The sequence below is a fragment of the Nanorana parkeri genome, unplaced genomic scaffold (genome assembly GCF_000935625.1).
Source record: "Nanorana parkeri isolate BGI_ZX_2015 unplaced genomic scaffold, ASM93562v1 scaffold433, whole genome shotgun sequence".
Taxonomy (NCBI): domain Eukaryota; kingdom Metazoa; phylum Chordata; class Amphibia; order Anura; family Dicroglossidae; genus Nanorana; species Nanorana parkeri.
In genome coordinates, this window is record NW_017306701.1 from 540,947 (window position 1) to 560,645 (window position 19,699).

General features: G+C 40.4%; 1 protein-coding gene across 1 annotated transcript in view; it reads right to left on the reverse strand.

Moving 5' to 3' along the window:
• Positions 1-19,699, reverse strand: part of TGS1 (trimethylguanosine synthase 1) — a 39,199-nt gene that overhangs the window by 14,566 nt on the left and 4,934 nt on the right. Inside the window, exons 3-11 of the mRNA XM_018560115.1 lie at positions 15,613-15,817; positions 13,622-14,387; positions 12,207-12,315; positions 12,000-12,086; positions 10,395-10,566; positions 8,697-9,114; positions 7,752-7,907; positions 5,265-5,408; positions 1,937-2,153 (exon numbers count right to left, since the gene is read on the reverse strand). Of these exons, the coding sequence (XP_018415617.1) occupies positions 1,937-2,153; positions 5,265-5,408; positions 7,752-7,907; positions 8,697-9,114; positions 10,395-10,566; positions 12,000-12,086; positions 12,207-12,315; positions 13,622-14,387; positions 15,613-15,817 (2,274 nt within the window). The remainder of the gene's footprint in view (positions 1-1,936; positions 2,154-5,264; positions 5,409-7,751; positions 7,908-8,696; positions 9,115-10,394; positions 10,567-11,999; positions 12,087-12,206; positions 12,316-13,621; positions 14,388-15,612; positions 15,818-19,699) is intronic.

Sequence of the window (19,699 nt, forward strand, 5' to 3'; positions counted from 1 at the left end):
TCACTGAAGACATCCCATGTGAAACTGGTTCATAATGCTTAGGATCAGACTGAAATGTTGCTGGAGTAAAGTTTGGCAATTGTGTTACTAACATTAACAACTGGAAAATGAATAAAATCCATATAATTTAGAATGAAATAATATAAAATGTCTTTCCAGCAACTTTAAATATTTATAGAGCAATTGTTTCGGGTCAATTTAATTTTCTAAGTTTGTAAGTTTTTAAAGTTGTATTTGTGGGATTTTTTACTAGATGTAGATGATGGAACTGTGGACTGAACCATCTAAGAGATGACATGCCTCTGACTCAATCAGCTTGAGCTACTGAGGTTCGGTAAATAACGGCTTCTTTAGCAAGGATGGAATAGCAAACCAAGTGAAAAGGAGGCCAGAGCTCTACCTACTGACTGGAAGATTACAAAAAAATCATATGTAAAAGAAAAAAAAAAGAAAGAATCTACCAAGTATTTTTGGATTCGTTACTGAATTTTTAATTTCACACATTTGCCAGTTTTGTACTAAAGCAGCTAGGGTTAAGGTTCCATACTGTTCCTCGATTGTGGATATTGTTGTCACCCCATGCAGTGTTCTGTAGATTTTGACAGCTATTTTGCCATTATAGTCTGATTGCCAGTGATCACCAGTAGAACTATTATAGGCTTTGTGCCTATAATAGATTATTCACAAGGGCTGTGCGCAGTGTAAAAGGAAAATTTATAGAGGTGCACCGAAATAGAAATTTTAAAACCGAAATAAAAAAGAAATTTTCAGACCGAAAATGTTTTTTATTTTTTCAAATTTATTATTAATTTTTTTTTAATAAACTTTTACTTTTTTTATTTATTAATTCATTTTTTATTAAATATTTTTATTTTTTACTTTACCTTTAGGGGCTTCGGGGAAATATTAGGGGTCTAAACAGACCCTGATATTTCCCTTTTAAAATAGAAAAAGAGATTGAGGGCACAAAGTCCTCAATCTCTTTTTCTGTATCCCCTGTTATCAATGAACAGGAATCCTCTATGAGTGTTCCTGTTCATTGATAACTTGAGAACATTGTGTGTTTACTATAACCACAACTATGAATGAACAGGAGGTGATGTAGATCACTCCCATTCATTCATAATTGAGGATATAGTTAACATACCATGTCCTCAATTATCTACTAACACTCAGCGATCAGTGATCACTGAGTGTTTGTACCTTGCTCTCCTCTCTGACACACTGTCACAGGAGGCTGATTGAGCGGTGTAGGGAGGAGAGCTCTGCCTCCTGTGACAGCGCGGCTTGTCTCCGCCCACACACCGCCCTGCCGGACTGCGATAGGAGGCTCAGCGGTGTGGGAGGAGACACTGGCCGCTCACAGCGCTCGGCCGGCTATCACACTTTCTCTCCTCCCCGCTGGGACACAGAGCGGCGCCCAGCGGGCAGGAAAAGAAAGCATGGATGCGCCAATGTATCGGCAGGAAAATGGCACTTTCGACATTATGCCAAAAGTGCCATTTTCGGCCGATATGTTTCGGCGGCCGATAGATCGGTGCATCCCTAAAAATGTACATATATTATTCTAGACAATTGCAGACTTGGCTAATACAGTACATGCTACTATATGTAATAAATCAACTGCTGCATGCCCAAGTACTCTACTCTTGGCAACAGGTTCTCTTTCAGAAAAAAAAAAAAAAAAAGACAGCAGGATAAGGGAGGGAGCAGAGCGTGCAAAAAGCACAATACTATTATACAGTATAAACACTCCGTGGACACTCTATTGTTAATGCAAATAGCCAAATGGCAAATCATGTGGCTGCAACACAAAACAAAAAGAGGTTCATCTAATATAGTAATTTAGTGGTCACAGAGTGTTAGAGGTATATGTGTACATATAGGATATGCTTTAGATATTTTACATTATATAAAAGCATTCTGTAAAGGATATCCATCAAGATTCATCATGGTCTTGATGTCAAAGATGTCAGCACTGACATAGTCAGGACCTCCCCATGGTGGGCTGAGGAAAACAGCATCTGCCTTCAAGTCGGGAGCAACACACATGTAATCTGCACGGATGAACTCGATCTGATCCTCTACTCCATACACCTGAGCATTGTTGTAAGCCAGATCCAATTTTACAGGGTCAATATCCACAGCTATGACTGAAGAAACACAAAAGCATGTTATAGTAGTAATATAAACAGCTTAGTTACTGCATGTACAGTACATCTGTCAGTATTATGAAGATGTTCAGATGTACTATCTACAATCACAGATTACATATGCATATGTAGTAAAGCAGCTACCACCCCTGGTGAGCTGAAATATATTACATTCTTGTTTTAAGTTTCAGTAGGACCACAGCTGTGTCATTTAAAAAAAACACTTTGCCAATTTGTTCACCTTTGATAGCAAACATGCGACACTCATGCTAACTACTCTTCATTGTGTCCAACCTCCTATACCCAGTTCTTGTACCGCAACTGTGTACTTCCTCTTAATAAGGACAAGGGATCTACTGTCATCACTAATGATACATCAAGAAACTTTGGGAAACACTGGTTTACAGCATGTACCCAATGACTGGCTGGTAAAACCTGAGCTAATACAGGTGTCAAGAAAACGTAGGCAGCATAGCTGTGCTGTGCACATAATGACTTCATGGAAATGATTCAAATCAGACACCAGCAGTTTTTTGTTAAATGCTTTTGCCCGAGATTGGCCCTGCCCTGAAAAACTGAAAGTACCTAGACTTACAATATTTTGTTTTTTATATTTAATCAGCACTAATACATATGTTTAGTTTATTATTTTAAATCGCCACCAAAACAACTAAGCATTGTGCTAGTGAAGCTGCTTCTTATGTAGCCACATGTAGGGCACCAAGTCTGGTCACATTTAAGACTAAAACGTCCAGTAAAAGGACTTTCAAAAAAACTAATATTTACTTTCCGTCACATGAGTATCATTAATCTGCCAGGCGGCGTGATAAAAAAAGATCATGCTGCTGTTAGTGGTGAGATATCACATTCAGAAAGAAACCTCACATGTTTCTCTTTTCTATATATATTTTTTGCAATATTTAAAGAAATACAAGCCAACAATGGAAAAAAATGCCATTATTTTCTTTTTAACTGGTGCAGCCAAAAAATTTTTCCTTTTAAACCCTACAGGACATGCCTTAAAATAGCATTAAAAGACACACGACCACTATAACTGCCGAACTGGTAATGTAGATGAAGCGTCGCCACCTAGAGGTGCCTGCCCATATCTGCAGGTATCGCGCTGTAACGTGAATGCAGATTGCATTCAGGAAGTTGGAGATTTGGTCATCCTCCTTGGCCACCTTCCTTTCTGATGATCTGTAAAAGCAACCCATCACATGTCTGACCAAAGGGACTCAAGAGGCAGAAGTCTCATATTTGTATAATATAGCAAAACATCTGCTGTCACGTGCATTCCTGCATTCATTTACATTACCGGTTTAGCCACTTTATAACAGGTTAACATTGAATTACTGCTGTTTTCAGTATGCAGATGCATAAGGAAAGCACTTTCCCAAATCTAGTTGCACTGCTTGGGAGAAAAACAAAACATGGGAGCATGTTACCTCCACCCATCCTACAATTCATTTTCCAGCCAAAATATCCCATGACTTGCACACATTGGGGTTAGGCCAAGCTAAGATAACAGGGAATCATCATTCAAAATGCAAGCGCTTTCAGGGCCTCAAGGGGTCCTCTTCATCACGCTCAGAATGATGAAGGGGACCCCTTGAGGCCCCGAAAGTGCTTGCATTTTGAACGGCATATGTCATGAAAATGTTTTTTTGCTGAAACCCTTTGATTGGTGTGCTGGTGATATCCCTGTTATCCATATGCTGTTTACGGTGCCACCCGTGGTCACTACTAGCACCCGCCTGTACATATATGCCTGTACTCAATGAGCATTATGTTATACCAGATAAACAAAATAACTGGCTTTGCATGGTCTTTCAGTCCCTAAAGAATGCCCGATAGCTGGCACCCTCCGATGATGCATAGTTCCAACAAAGGAGATAAGAGCCCAAAGATGTGCACGGGCTGAGCCATGACGTAGGCCTGACAGACAAGATGGCCCTCTTGAGTAAGAGCCAAGAAGAATGGCAATGACAATGTGTCATTAGCACTAAATTTTGTCAACAGTAAAGAGAAATGTACATTAGGTTATTCAAAACTGGCCCGATTGGCAGTTCTGTGCCTTTTATGGAAGAACTCTGGGGTAAAATTTGTATTAACCCTTGCAGTGGGTCTTCCCCACTGGCCGGCTATGATAGCACTCCCTCCTGCCCGTCTCCTCTTCTACTGCAGCATTGTAATGTCCCTAATCGTCCTCACATCCTACTTCTACTGTGTATTGAACATCACGACTCAGGGACCTTACACCACTGCAGCCGAGGGTAGCGAGGCTCCAGGGACCGGTCTAAAACCAAGCGACTAGGAGGATCTAGTGAGTATCATTTTATTTATTTTTGACCCCAGGCAAAAAACAAGCACTTAACCCTTGCAGTGCGGGGACTTTTCCCCGGACTTCTTTTGTCTTCTGATATACAGAGATCTAGCACTCTCCTCAATAAAGCCCTCATGCTGTTTATGGAGCTACTTTCAAAGGATGTATTTTTTTCTGTTCAGCATTTCATTTTATCAAGTTCAGTAGCAACTGGGGATACAAGTACTGCTATACTCGCCTGGCTAGCAATAGATCGGACAGACAAAAAAAAAAGGAAAATGACAGCTGGAATCTGATTGGCTATGCTGGATAACATTACTGACTTATGGCATTTCTATATAACAGAACCTGGATTTCAGTCTAAAAAATAAAATTTAGCACGTTTGTTGGTTGTTATATATCAAGAGACAGACATATCTCAGGTGTCAGGTACTAAATGCATGTAAACAAAAAGCCTGGCTGTTACTGAGCGGTTTGTACAGCTTCCAAGAAAACTGGTTCCCTTGATTTGGCTGGAACCTCCACCTGGATTTGTTCACCTTAGGTCAGGGATGTCCAAACTCCAGCCCTCCAGCTGTGGTGAAACTACAAATCCCATGAAGCATCTCTCCCTGGGAGTTATGTCTGTGGCTGTGAGAATCTTGCAAAGCCTCATGGGATGCGTAGTTCCACCACAGCTGGAGGGCCGCAGTTTGGACATCCCTGCCTTGGGTTAAACAGCACCATTAAATGAACTGCACAATGTTCAACTACCATGATTCAAACTTTAATAAATGAAGGCTTACCTCTCATGCCTGCCAAAGCGAACTGGATGGCATTTCCACCCACACCGCAGAAAGCATCCACTACAACAGCATGGTTAATGCACTGGCGAACCCGTTGTGCGATGTGCTCTGCAATCTTCTCTGGGGTTACAGAGAACCAGCCTTCTACAAAGTATGGAACAGAAAACAACAATGTATTATACAGTGCACTCCATGCCCTGTGGCTTCATAGCCAACACAGAAGAAAACATACTAGATTACAGCTTTTATGTTTTAGAGTCATGAAAAGTCCAACTGCTTTCAAAATGAATTGGCAAAATATGTTTTTATTTCGTTTTACATGAAAATGGTGAAATAGTTTGTACATCTCAAGGAAACCATGGCGTGTTATTAGGGGGTTTAACTTCCACCAAGAAAGGCTGAAGCCCCAATGCTCTGTGGGGCTCCTGAGAACAGAACTGACCTGTTTGAGCTCGCTGTGAGTTTCCTGGTTTTTTTTCATGTGACACAGCTACACATTGTCATCTAAAAAGCCAGAGCTGCATTTTAGTTGGAGGTGAGATCCCCATTAAATTGTAATATTATATAATGCAGATCTAAAATGAAATAAAGTCCAAGTCCCTCATACCACTGACTACTACCCACAAGAATATCCGTGGAAGAAAACCTGTTGATTGGAATGGGTCCTCCCGGACGGACAGGACCACTGCTTCTGGGCATGTATGGATGCTGTATTAGGGCCTGTTCACACGACGTCCGTTTTCTGTGCTAACCTGATCCGTATGCTCCTGCACTCAAAATGGATCCCAATGGATCCCTATGTGTTTTATGGGCTACAGTTCTCACGTGTGCAGTCCGTTCAGCTTACCACAGAAAAATACTGCATGTCACATTTTGTAGGTCAGGAAACGGTCAGGAAACGCAAACGCGTCCAAAACGCACTGCACTGCAGCTAACATACTAACAGCGCCACTCCAGCAAAAAAAAAAAAACTTTTTTTTTTTTTTTTTTTACTGGAATGCATCAAAAACGTGGCCAAAACGCACTGCATCAGTAGCACTGTGTCTGCAGATCCGAACCTGATCAGGACTTGAAACTCATGTGAACAGGCCCTTAGTCAGAAACACTGACCCCATGCCTCTTCCTGAGAAGCCAACCAGTGGCTCAGTCTCACACAGAACCTGCTCTACCTGCAGCCAGTACCTGGATTGGTCAGAGAAGTAGTAGGCCAAAGATACCCAGAACATTCCAGCAATCAGGTAAGTATTTCAGGGTTTTCATGCTGATATGTTTGTAGGGGGCAGCAAATAGAGAGTAGGAAACAGTCATTGGAAAACATAATGGCAGCTAACACTTACAGGAATAATAGGAATCTATGACACAGACTAGTTTTGTCCTTGGCTTATTACACCCGAAAGTCCTCCACCTCCTAATAACACTGCGCAAACCTTTAGGCAGATTGTCTGCATTGTCATACAAGTGCAGCACAAACTACAACTACAAAATACCCAGAAACACGCTGAGGGGAATTCATCAAAACTGGAGAAGACACCCATGGCAACCAATCAGCTTTTCTCTACAGTTTGTTCAGTTAAGACTTGAAAATGAAAGAGAGAAGCTGATTGGTTATGGCACAGCTGCTCCAGTTTTGATCAATTCCCCTCAGAGCGTTAAAAAAAAAAACTGTCACGTGTTCCTAATACTGTGCTTAATTTACTGTATTTGTTCATGACAGAAAAAAATGATGACATGAAATGATCATTCTGTATAGTGTATGTCTTAACAAGAAGCATACTTACATTTTTAGCAATGATGAATAATGACAGTGTAATAGGGAGCAGGTATTAGTAAAGGGTGAATATTTAATATTGAGGGAAAAGACCTGCCAGATAGAAAACAAGTGTAGCTTTTATTGGTTCAATGCTTATGTACAGTGAGGGGAATTTATCAAAACTGGAGCAGACAAAATCTGGAGCAGCTGTGCATTGCAACCAATCAGCCTCTCTCTTTCATTTTCAAATCTTAACTGAACAACCTGAAGAGAGAATCTGATTGGTTGCCATGCACAGCTGCTCCACATTTTGACTGCTCCAATTTTAATAAATTCCCCTCTTTGTGTTCATTTTTAACGTGCTTAGGGTATGCTAATTGCCCATGTTTGTGCCTTCAAATTCAGCAGCTTACATTTGGGTTGCCAGCTGTTGCAAACATATCCATGTATTATAAATTTAAAACATTTAAAACATATTTACCAAGCACGGATAACTTTAATAAAGTTATACATTTCTCCAAACTGAATTCTGCCGCCAGTTACTGCCCCCGATAGCTCAACCACTTAATAATCCTAGTTTTTTGTTTTTTTTTAAAATGAAGATGTCTTACAGTATATGGGGCTCTTGATGCAATGAGCACATGGGTGATGCCACATGCCCGTAACCCAGTGTTTTGCCCACACACACAAAGGCAGGAGATGTGTTATGAAGTAATATCACACATGCCACATCTTACCTTCATCCAATTTGATCCCTTCATCAAAGCGAGAGAAGAGTCTGTAGCGCTGGGCCCAGTACTTGGCAAGGTGTGGATCAGCAGCAATTTCCGGTGGCAGGAAAGGCGTTTTCCTTGTAGTCTTTTTCTTCTTCTTCTTCTTCTTATTGCTCCTGTCTGCAGATGTCACCTGGGAGCCTACAAACACAGGTGGTTATATACATTAGGCAGTTTTACACATTTCAATAAACATCTATACAAATAAACCAACTACTCTGCCATAAAATGCAGCTAGGTTTTATTAAATGTTTTATATATGTAATGTTAGGGTTAGTTTGGCATTTTTGGGGTTTTTTTTTGTATTTTTTTTAGATGGCTTACTTTTTATTACATTTGTTTATGGTATATCTTTCTTGAAAAAAAAACAATGAGTAAAATAAATAATTTTTATGGCAATGACATTTTGCAATACTTTAGGGTGACCATACATGGTGGAACAGTCTTTTAGAGATAAGAATCAATGTGAAATGTTCCTGTACTTAGTCACCTCACTGTCACACTGTCAGCCTTCAACTTATTCTTATGTTTGCCAGTGAAAGGCTTCTGCTCGCAGAGATTTTTCAGCAACTTCAGGAGTCTCTGTGTGCTCCTACATTGGACTGACCTTCTCCTAAATTATATATTGAATTGCCCACCTATGTTTTTGAACCCCACAGAATTCAGGAAAACCCAGAGTGAATATGCACCAGTAAAGATGTCCATAGAAACTCCATACTGATAGAACCCTGACTAGAATACAGCTCAAGACTACAGTAAGGCAGCATTGCTGGACATCTCCCTGGAGATAATCCGATACTCTTGAGAAAGCAGCTGAAGGCCTAAGGTACTCAAATCAACCGAAAAATTGCTTTAGAAAAGCACTAATGATTTAATAAAGGTTAGGAGATAGAAAAAAATAACACCAACCATTTCTTTTCTCTTCAGTTTCAACCTGTAGATAGCTTGGAATGTCTAGAGAGACTAGCTGTCTTGCGGATTCTGAACTATTCCTTGATTGTTGCGGAGCAGAATTTTTATCTCCTGAACACCAGATGGCATTAGAGTACAATTTACAACTTGTCTCTTTGCCTGCCCTGGTGTCATCTAGCAGTTCAGACTGCAATTGAACATCTTGTAATTCAGATATTTCATTGACATCAGGATGGCTATGTTCCCCAGAGGCTTCTTGGAGGTCAGATTCCTTATGCATATCAGCAGGTGATTTATTATTCAAAGTGTCCAGCCCCTCAGAGTCAGAACTACTGAGAGAATCCTGTACATCGGGCAAATCTTCATGTATTTCATCCTCAACAGGTCCTTCTGCCTTCTTCAGGAATGTCTGCACCTGACAAATAAATGGTGGAAATAAAAACATACAAGTTTATACCAATGACTAGGGCCGCAAAACAACAACTAATCGCTTGTGAGAATAATTGGCAACTATTCTCATTATCGTTTAGTTGGTTGGGGGGGTGAGAGAGAGAGAGAAAGAGATCATTTTTTTAAATGCAACTAATCGAAAAAATAATCAGGCAACTAATCGATTATGAAAATAATCGTTAGCTGCAGCCCTATCAATGACCAGTTGTGACAATGACCATGTATTATTTTCTGTAACTGTTGTAAGAATGCAAGCTGAAGTCCACTATTATGGAAGAAAAAAAACCTCTCCAGGTCAGTTGTGTGCATTTCAAATATGTACAATGCTAATTTCACTGTAAATTCATACATGCTTCTGTTCTGCAAATACTGAGACAGTGTATTTCACCAACTTCCTCAAACTGAGGTAGGTGAGATTCAAGGAAGATGTGCCTTCTATATTTAGTCCCAATAAGGGTTAAAATAAAATCCAGAGCCAATAAAATAAGCAGGAAGTAAAATGTATGATTGTGTCTGGCATACAGTGTTTAGAAAACTCAGGAAGTGCTGCTATTAGGGATGCACCGATACTAGTATCGGTGCCGATACCGAGTATTTGGGCGAATACTTGTACTCGCCCAAATGCTCCGATGCCTAGCCCGATACTTCCGGTATCAGGAAGCCGGGCAACGAGTCATTACACGCTGCCTTGCTTCCTGATTGGCCGGGAAGCCGGCCCCATGCTCCCTCGTCACTTGTGACAAGAGAGCATGGAGCCGGCTTCCCAGCCAATCAGGAAGCCGTGCGTAGCGTCATTACACAGCGTCCGGCTTCCAGATTGGCCAGAAAAGCCGGCTCCATGCTTTCTCATCACCTAGTGACGAGAAGCATGGGGACGGCTTCCCTGCTAATCGGGAAGCCAGGTGGCGAGTCATTACACACCGCCCAGCTTCCTTAATGGGACTTCCAGTATCGGCGAGTACCGGGAAAAAAAATATCGGTATTCGATACTGAAAAAACGATATCGGTGCATCCCTAGCTGCTATAGATACAAGGAACCAATATGGGCTACAGACTGTAATAGAAAGGTATTTTTATTATTATTAAATGACAAAATAGCTTGTGTAGCATATATTGCACAGTTATTCCCATCTGTTTGCAATCTACCAGTTTATCGAACATTTGTACATAAAATGAGCCGTTACTGTGGAAAATGTCAGATCTTTGTTGGACTGGATATACAAATCCCTCTGTCTAGGGCCATACCTTTTTTAACGCTTTACATTTTGGAGATTTCACTTCTGAATCCTCTTGGAAAAATATATGGCTGTTCTTCACATTCCAATGCCTATGCATATCCAGGAAATGAGAGCGGTGCCTGACTCCTTTATCCAAGTAGCGGAGAGTCCGATGTTTGAAGTGTGGAATTCCCCCGTATCTATAACAGGTACATATGCAGTATATATATAAATATACAAAGACACAAAGATGTACAGCTATATAGAATGCAAACTCAAATGATGTATGGAGGTATGAGTATTCCAGTATCTTATGACATTATAACAATCAAGCCCTTTCACAGCCATTCTTCAGGATTGTATTCACTCTTTCTCTGGGCAAGGCACATCAATAAAAAGCCTTTAAAGACTAACTCCAGCCAAAATGGTTTTCTTATACAGTTTGGAAAGATTTCCCTTCAGTTACTGTTCTGTCTGACATCGCAACAAATAGAAATTCAAAATACTAACCTACTAAGAGGGACACATGATTGGACAAAGATGTGTGTCACTAGTAACGGCAAGGCTTTGCCACCCATTGCTGACCTGAGTACATATAAATTGGCAGTACCATAAGTAACCTCTTTTTAGGCAACTTTTATTCAATTTTATTATTTTTTCGATCAAATACTTTTTTAAACAATGGCTTTAAGTGTCATCTGGGTCGTAACTTCAGACCCTTCCTTCTGTATGGAAGACAGATGTCTTACACAAAAACTTTGGAGCTGATTGAATCAGATATATGTCCTCGATGCTGCTATACTAACTAGCTTCCTGCAGGGTACACATTCCTACTGACACCTGCAAACACTCCTTAAAATTAAAGTAGTATTAAACACTCCGGGGGGAATTTGTCATTTCCATTTACCTATACATGCATACGTCCTTTACCTATACATGCATACGTCTGTCCTTTACCTATACATGTATACTTCTGTCCTTTACCTATACATGCATACGTCTGTCCTTTACCTATACATGTATACTTCTGTCCTTTACCTATACATGCATACGTCTGTCCTTTACCTATACATGCATACTTCTGTCCTTTACCTATACATGCATATGTCTGTCCTATATCTATACATGCATACTTCTGTCCTTTACCCATGCATACTTCTGTCCTATATCTATACATGCATACTTCTGTCCTTTACCCATGCATACTTCTGTCCTATATCTATACATGCATTCTTCTGTCCTATATCTATACATGCATTCTTCTGTCCTATATCTATACATGCATTCTTCTGTCCTATATCTATGCATACTTCTGTCCTTTACCCATGCATACTTCTGTCCTTTACCCATGCCTACTTCTGTCCTTTACCCATGCATACTTCTGTCCTTTACCCATGCATACTTCTGTCCTTTACCCATGCATACTTCTATCCTTCACCCCTGCATACTTCTATCCTTCACACCTGCATACTTCTGACCTTTACCTATACATGCATACTTCTGTCCTTCACCCTATGCATACTTATTTCTGTCCTTCACCTATACATCCCTCCTTCTGTCCTTCACCTATGCATACTTACTTCTGTCTTCACCTATACATAATTACTTGTGTCTTTCACCTCTGCATACTTACTTCTGTCCTTTACCATGCTTCAGCCCAAGGATAGTGGAGGATTCAGCAAACACTTCTGATGGGTTCTCCTCTGCATCCAGTTCGTGACTATAAAAAAACCCACATATTCCACTTATTAATGCAAAAGAAAAAGCTAAAGACAGCCTGCACGAAAAAAAGCAAGCACATTACAGACCAGATTTCTGGTTGGGCAAATGTTATACTCGCCTCCTCTTGATTTTTGCTTGTTTGCACTCTGGAGGTTCATCTTCACCCTCATCCTCACTGATTTTCACTTGCCCTTTTTGTACAGTTTTCTCTGGACTCAGTTGTGACACTTATTTATATATAAAAAAAAAATTGGAATAATAAATCAAAATCTTCCAAGACTGCATTAAAAGGAGAACTATAAGGTGAGTGATTTTCACTCAACCTCATAGTTTGAGCCGACCTGTGACAATCAAACTGTCACGCGTCCGCTCAATAGATCGGGAAATGAGCGAACACATACCATCGCTCACTCACTTCTCGATCATTTCCCTGCAGTGAGCCGTGACTGTCACTCACGGCTCGCTGTAGGGATTCCCCCCCCTCCCCGATCTCATGCTCCAGCGCTGACTGGCAGAGCGGACGGGGGGTGGGAGCGGGTACAGCTGGCTCTGCCTCTGGATAGGCAGAGCCAGCTGTCACTCACGCTGCTGGGTGGATCTCGACAGTAATGTAGGGATCCGTCCCGGCTGTGGCGGTCTCAGTATAACGCGAGCTGTTGCTCACGATATACTGAGCTTTGGGTCACAGGAGGACGCTAGTATATGTCGTCCCGTGACCCTTAGGAGAACTATGGGGGAAAACACTTACCCCATAGCTCTCCTTTAAAGAATACAATTTGGATACAGAAATTTCAGGTTGTGTGCTAGATACACAGTGCGATCATACAAACTGGATTCTCAAAATATGAATTGGACACATTCTGTCTCTCTTGTTCTCTCATTCTCATACAGGGTTCCACTCTCTCCCCCTCTCAATACAAGGTTCTATGGTGAAGGAGTATCAAGGGCTCTTGCACCAAGGAATCCTCTATGGAAACATTGACCACCGGCCAAAGAGACTGAGTGCCACTACCCCCAGCCTCCCAATCTGCAATGCATTCCTCTCTACTGGTCAGCTTTGGAGCATGTTATAGCAGATGCAGATTCCCAGGTTTGATGTATCTCAGGTATGTGCAAGCATTTGTAAACTGGATATCGACACGCAGGTCACTGAGTGCTTTATCATGCAGTATTTCTGTTTGGCTCAGCGACCTCAAGAAACAACAGAATTTGAAACTATTAGTATATATTAAAAAAAATCATACAGAAAATCTCTGTCATATAACTATTTTTTTCCTGTACATCTGTGTATTACTCTCAGAAAACATTCAATTAATTGAACTATTAATATTTACAGAATACAATCCATCAGAGATTGTGCTTACCAACAAATTGTCAGGCCTGCTGGAAAACAGGAGCCCAGCAGTTAATCACCACAAGCTTTCTTTCCCATTTATAAATTGCTTTAATGAAAAAGGTGCTAAGGCCATCTCCTGTTATATATTGGCAATAAATTAGGCATTAGTAAAATCAATAAGGGCTAATTTTACAGACCTGGCTGGCTGGATGCAGAACGTCCGGATGGTGCATCCGTCTCCCCAGAACCACCATCTCTGCGATCACAGTGATCAGGATCACAAGGACAATGCGTTTCAAGGCTCTCTGTGTCCTTTGCCTGATGACTCTCATAAATTACACTTAAAGGTTTACAGCTCTGCTCGGTTTCCTTTATATTAAGATTTATATTCTCCAGTCTGTTTACAACACCATCACATAAATGATCAATGTCTTCCTTCAGAGCTGGTGACAACTGCAGAGAGCAGTTTGGAAATTCTGCCTTTTCTACATCGGCTGCATGTTTATCGGCAGAGTCGCCTGGAGAGTCAAATGTCCATCCTTGCTGTGTCCAGTAGTGAAACTGCTCATAATAATGCCAGTAGGATTCATGATAATGTTTATTCCACTCTTCTGTCGTCTCTGGAGAATTCCAGGGTTCAGAGTTATCCTGGCTGATCTCTGGGTGCTTTACAACCCAATCCTGCCACAGCAGCCCTTGTCCATACTGGTTCCAGTAATCTTCCCAAATCTTCTGAATGGCGGGATCTACAGATGGGAGTTTCAGAGTGTCTGCACTTTCAGAGACTGTTAAAGGGCTTTCAACCTCTTCAGATGGATTAGGATGTTCACTAGGATCCTCTTTATTATCAATATCTTGTGCCAGCTCTACCACAGCTTCTGTAGAGCTCTCATTTTTACATTGCTGGGGCTTATTTTGTATCTTCCTTCTTTTTTTGAGTTCCTTCACAGAATGACCTGGTAGCTGAAATTAGACAGTAATTATCTTTTTTTTAAATGAAATAAATAGTAAATAACAATGATTCCTAGTTACTTATGTCTATATACCTAGCAGATCATTTTCTGATGGGCCCCTGAATCCAACAGTCAATATACCTGCATATCGGGTATATATACAATATACCCGATATGCAGGGCTTGAAACATTTTAGGGTGTCTCACCAGTCAGTCAAAAACGTCACCAGTCAGCATGACCAGACTATAGCCTTGCAATTTATATTACGGTAACGGTTTTTGGGGACAGATAAGAGCTTTCTTTTTGGTGGTATATAAAATCACCACGGGGAAGGGGGGGGGGTTATTTTTTACTATACAATGAAAAAAGTACAGTAAAATTAAAAAAACTAACATTTTCCCTAAGTTATGTTATAAAACATCTATTCTTACCCATATTTTTGGTAAAACATAAAAGATGGGGGTCATATGCAGTCATAAATATTTCAAGTGCATAGCTTTTTGCCTAAGTCTAACGTATGTTCATTTTATTCTTTGCTTGTTAATTCACTGTAGGAAATTGAGCCGGTCACAGACACCTATTCTGATTCAGTGTGTTCCAGACAATTAACTAGCCACTACAAACAATGTTATTCCATTCAGCACTGAGGGCCGGCTCACACCATAAACAGTGCATTCCAGAGCAGTTAGCTGTTGATCCCGGCCAGTTTCCCGTGTTCAGGGGCGGGAGGGGGCGTTGCAGTGCATTGAAGTCAACGGCACCGCAGCCACCTTGCCCACCCGCAGTGTGATCGCCCACACCAGAAGGCATGGCGCATCAGTGTAAGGCCAGTTTAATGACGATAATTATTAGTATCACCTACAAACCTGGCACCGAGTCAAGCCTCATACAAACTTTAAGTAGAATGAATCAACAGAGAGGTTTCTGGAACTGGGGCCTACAAGGTTATTAATTATTTTTTATGCTGTTAAATAAAAAACGAAAAAACTGGAGACCAATAGATTTTTTAAAACATTTTAATACTGACTTTCTCAACACCAAAAATAGTAAGTTGCAAGCTAGATCTCACATGCCTCTGGTTTAGATCATTTTGCCATTATTAACTTTTCCATTTTTCAATCTTCAAACATATATAACACTAATAAATGAACTCCAAAACAAAAACACACACACACACATATCTCACTTTAACATCTGACAACCCAAAACTTTAAGGGAAAGCAGAAGATCTTACTAAAAAGTTCTTCTCATATGATGATCCACCAAACTTTACTGGAAGGCCCATTTGTAACATAAGTTCAGCCTCAGAGTCCAGCTCTTCTTCTAGAACAGGAACTTTGCAAGTTTCAGATGGTGCTGGTAAACCTGGAGAATCCTCCTCTTCATCCTCTTCTTCACCTTCCTCATAATCTGTAAGTAGGTCAATACATTTTAATAATCTTTATGAAAAGGTCTCCAATTGTTAATGTGGTTTTATCTTCCTTGGATCTTGTGCATTAGGGTGTCTAAAAGAAGAACTTTAAAGAGGAACTGTAGGAATCTAAAAAATAAACCCAGTGGGGCTAACTCTGCACTGCAAGGGTTAACTGCTCGTTTTGGTCTAGAGGCTCACAATAAAAAAAATACTCACCTGATCCTCAATGCCAGCTGGCTGATAGAACGGTCCCGCAGCCTCTTTCCCCTCCAGGCTACAGCAGTCTAAGCCCCGCTGACGTCATCATTTCTAATGAAGGTCCAATAGAGCTGAGGACGCCGAAGGACATTGCACAGTTGGAGTGAAGGGGAGAGGTGAGCACTCACCGCCACAGGACCAGGGGATCAGGTGAGTAACCGGCAAGCGGAAACAAAGGTTCTGAGGAAGGATGCGTGTCCTCTGAAACGCGTAAACCGTGGAGGGCTTGCAGCCTGCTGGCTGAGGCTTTTATGAATCATCCAAGTTTTCGTTCACCTTTGTAACTACATGCCTGCTAATCTCATGTGCTTGCGAGTATGGTCTTAGCTGATTTTACCGATTAATTAAACTGTTTTACACGATGGAGGCGCTCCTTTTTTATTTTTGTTTCAGCTTGCCGGTCAGGTGAGTATATCTACTGTATTCCCGACCCCTAGAACAAAATTAGTCCTTAGCCCTTGCAGTGTGGGGGTAGCCCCACTGTAAGGGTTACTATTTTAGATTCCTGGAGTTCCTCTAACAACTAATGACATGACCACTTTTATTTTTTACCCTGCTTAAAGGAAATCTGTACTGAGAAAAAAATATGGGGGTATCATTGCAGACCTCCCCTAACAATACTGGTTGTATGGATATCATAATTATCCAATGATTTTAATACTGTATGTTATAGATGCAGAACAAGCATGCATATCAAGCACGTCACTTGCTGTATACTTATTCAGGTCTGTTACTTGAAGTAATGAAGTCAGAAAAATGTTGGCAATTAGCATTTTCAGAAGGGTCATCAATGGCAGCCTACATATTTTACTCAGCACAGGCATCCTTTAGGGGAAAAGGGGGATATGCTATATACAAGAGACATGGTGGCTCTGCAATTATTACTATAGCCATTCAGCATTTTGGTTGCTTTCAGTAAGCAATATGCTACCTGCATGAAGTATTTATATCCTACCAGTGTCTGGATTTGTTTTCCTGATTCCTTCCCCAATCTAAATGTACACAGGCAGACATACGTTCACCCAACAGTGCAGTCTAAGCACATCACTGACAAGTAAACTATACTGTAAGCTCACTGGCCAGGTAGCAACTGATGTGAATGGCTCAAGTTCAATGCGAGAATACACTAAGCTTTCCTTAAACACGTTCATACATGCAACCCAATTATCTGTGTATCATCATGATTTGATGTCTTTAGCCTTACATGGTAGATTCCCCCTCTTATTTGTCCTAGGGACAACTGTCACTGGGATAGAAGGTGATGGTGAATCCAAACAGAAAATAGAAATCTGTTCTGGTGACAAGTAATAGGAGATTTCCCCTTTATTTTGCAGAGACTCCCTCTTCCTGCAGTACCTTTGTGAGAGGAAGTGAAATCTCTCCAACTGGATATAGACAGCATATAAAAACTAGATGGTGGTTGTAACCATTCACTACTTGAACAAACCCATGAATAAAAAAAAAAAATGATTTGCCCATGGAAACACTTTGAAGTAAAATCATGCCCACAATAACCCCAATCATCCCCAACAGTCCAAATGTTATACTGTTCTATAAAATATTTTCTGTAATTAGGAATGCAGTGTGTACAGAACATACAAGGTAAACCTTAATTTTCACTGTTCATGAATTTAAAATAGCACTGCCAAGATACCGCAACATTATATTCAAGATATTTAAGCATTCTGTGCAAACAGTCTGCATAAGAAATGAGCAGCTGAATCCTAAACCAACAGACCTGGAGGCATTTCTCAATGTGCAAGTGACAGACTGAGTAGTTTAAATCATGGAGGGAACTCATTTAAAAGGCAGTGGGACATTGGCTTCCATGAGAATAAGTGACACCTGGGTGGTCTTATGAGTTTTCAGCAGTGGAAAGAAGAACTAGAATTAAAGATTTTATCCTTCAAAGCAGGCTACTGTTTGCCTTTATAAGGGAGACATTTTATCACGGATTTAAAACGGTCTTCTTATACATCATAAGTCACAGGAGAGAGAAATGGTAGGTCTACCTGCATATTCTTGTACAAATTAAGGTTGGGGTTGTTGCTATTTTTTTCATGGCACACTGACACACACACATGAAAATCAGATGGTCCATTAAAAGGAATTAAAGCAGCTATAAGCAATCAATAGAGAAAATAGAAATGTGATAAAGCAGGTGCAGTCCTTCACCAATTAGATTCTACATAAAGATAGAACAAAACTGAACTTGCAGTCTTTTCCCTTCCCTTATATGAGATTATAATAAAAGCAGTGATGCAAACTACAACTCCTCATGCAGGAAAGAAGAAGAGAAGGGTTTTCAAACAGAGAATTTAGCCCAACCCCTCTATGGTTAAAGCAGACCTTTACCCTCTTTTACTAAAAATCACATCAGCATGCAGTGCTGCATGCCGATTTAAAATCATCTTACATTCATTAATTAAACAAACTTGTTTTTCATTTACTTACAAATAGAGTTCATCTACTTCCTGGTCCAGTTCGGGCACAAATTATATAAGTGCCAAAGCGTTGCATCCTGAGAAGGTTACACCGGCAGAGCATTGCTGGGTAATATCATCTGTAATCTCACAAGATCTCAGGGAAAGGCATTTTCCTCCCCTGAGATAAGGTGCATGGTCACATGACCTAGTCACATGTCTAGTCACATGTGCCAAAGTTCAAGGAAGTAAATGGAGGGCTAGTAATCTGCCCTTAGTTAACATGGCCACTGTCAGAAGACAGGGAAAGAAAAGAGAAATATGAAAAGAATACAAAGCCGGCAATTATCTAGACGTATGTGTTTGTAGATTGCCATTGCTAAACATTCCTAAAGGTGTGTTTGTTGTTATTTTAAAGATATGGGTAAAGGTCCACTTTAATGGAGGTTTAATATGGCTATTCCATTTCTTCCAATCAATGTTGGTACTGTAACAAGCCTGACTAATATGTCATTCAGCTGCAACAGTCAATCATTGCTAACAGTTAAAAAAGCATTTAGCTGAACTGCGGGAGGAATTACTGAACTTGCAAACATAAAAAAAAAAAAAAAGATTTAAAATATAATACAGCTCAAAGTGCACCTGTAGCAGTAAAGGGAAAAAAAACCATAAGCTACATTTGTTTGTATTATGTGATTGTGAAACACTCCGTATTCAAATAACGACTTTTCAGTAGTCACTATTTGCATATAGCCCTCCTCCAACCCCCCACATTGTAAAGTTCAGGCAAGGTATTACAAAGTGGTATGTGGGAAGAGGTGGGGGCTTAATTTACACACTTACATCCTACAACTGAATGGTTGCGCAAATGTGTTACGTTTACAGTTATGTACTATTTTATTATATACCTTTTATTTTTTCTACAGAAAACCTGTAGTCAAAGCCTTTGTAAAATGGCTCGCAAATGAACCCTCTACATACCTGCAGAGCTTAATTTTTCTCCACCGGTCATCCGAACACCTACTAAAACCGTAGTGTGAAAAGTGTACAAATTCACAGTCTTCTAGGGGTAAGTCCATATATGCCAAAAAAGAGCACTGTAGCTTACCCACCACCAAGGATTGGGGTCTATGTGCAGTTACATGGAGGTTACTGCTACTGCAATCCACAGCCAATATGCCAAAGTCATTTTAACTAAAGGTACAATTTAAAATGACCAAACTGGT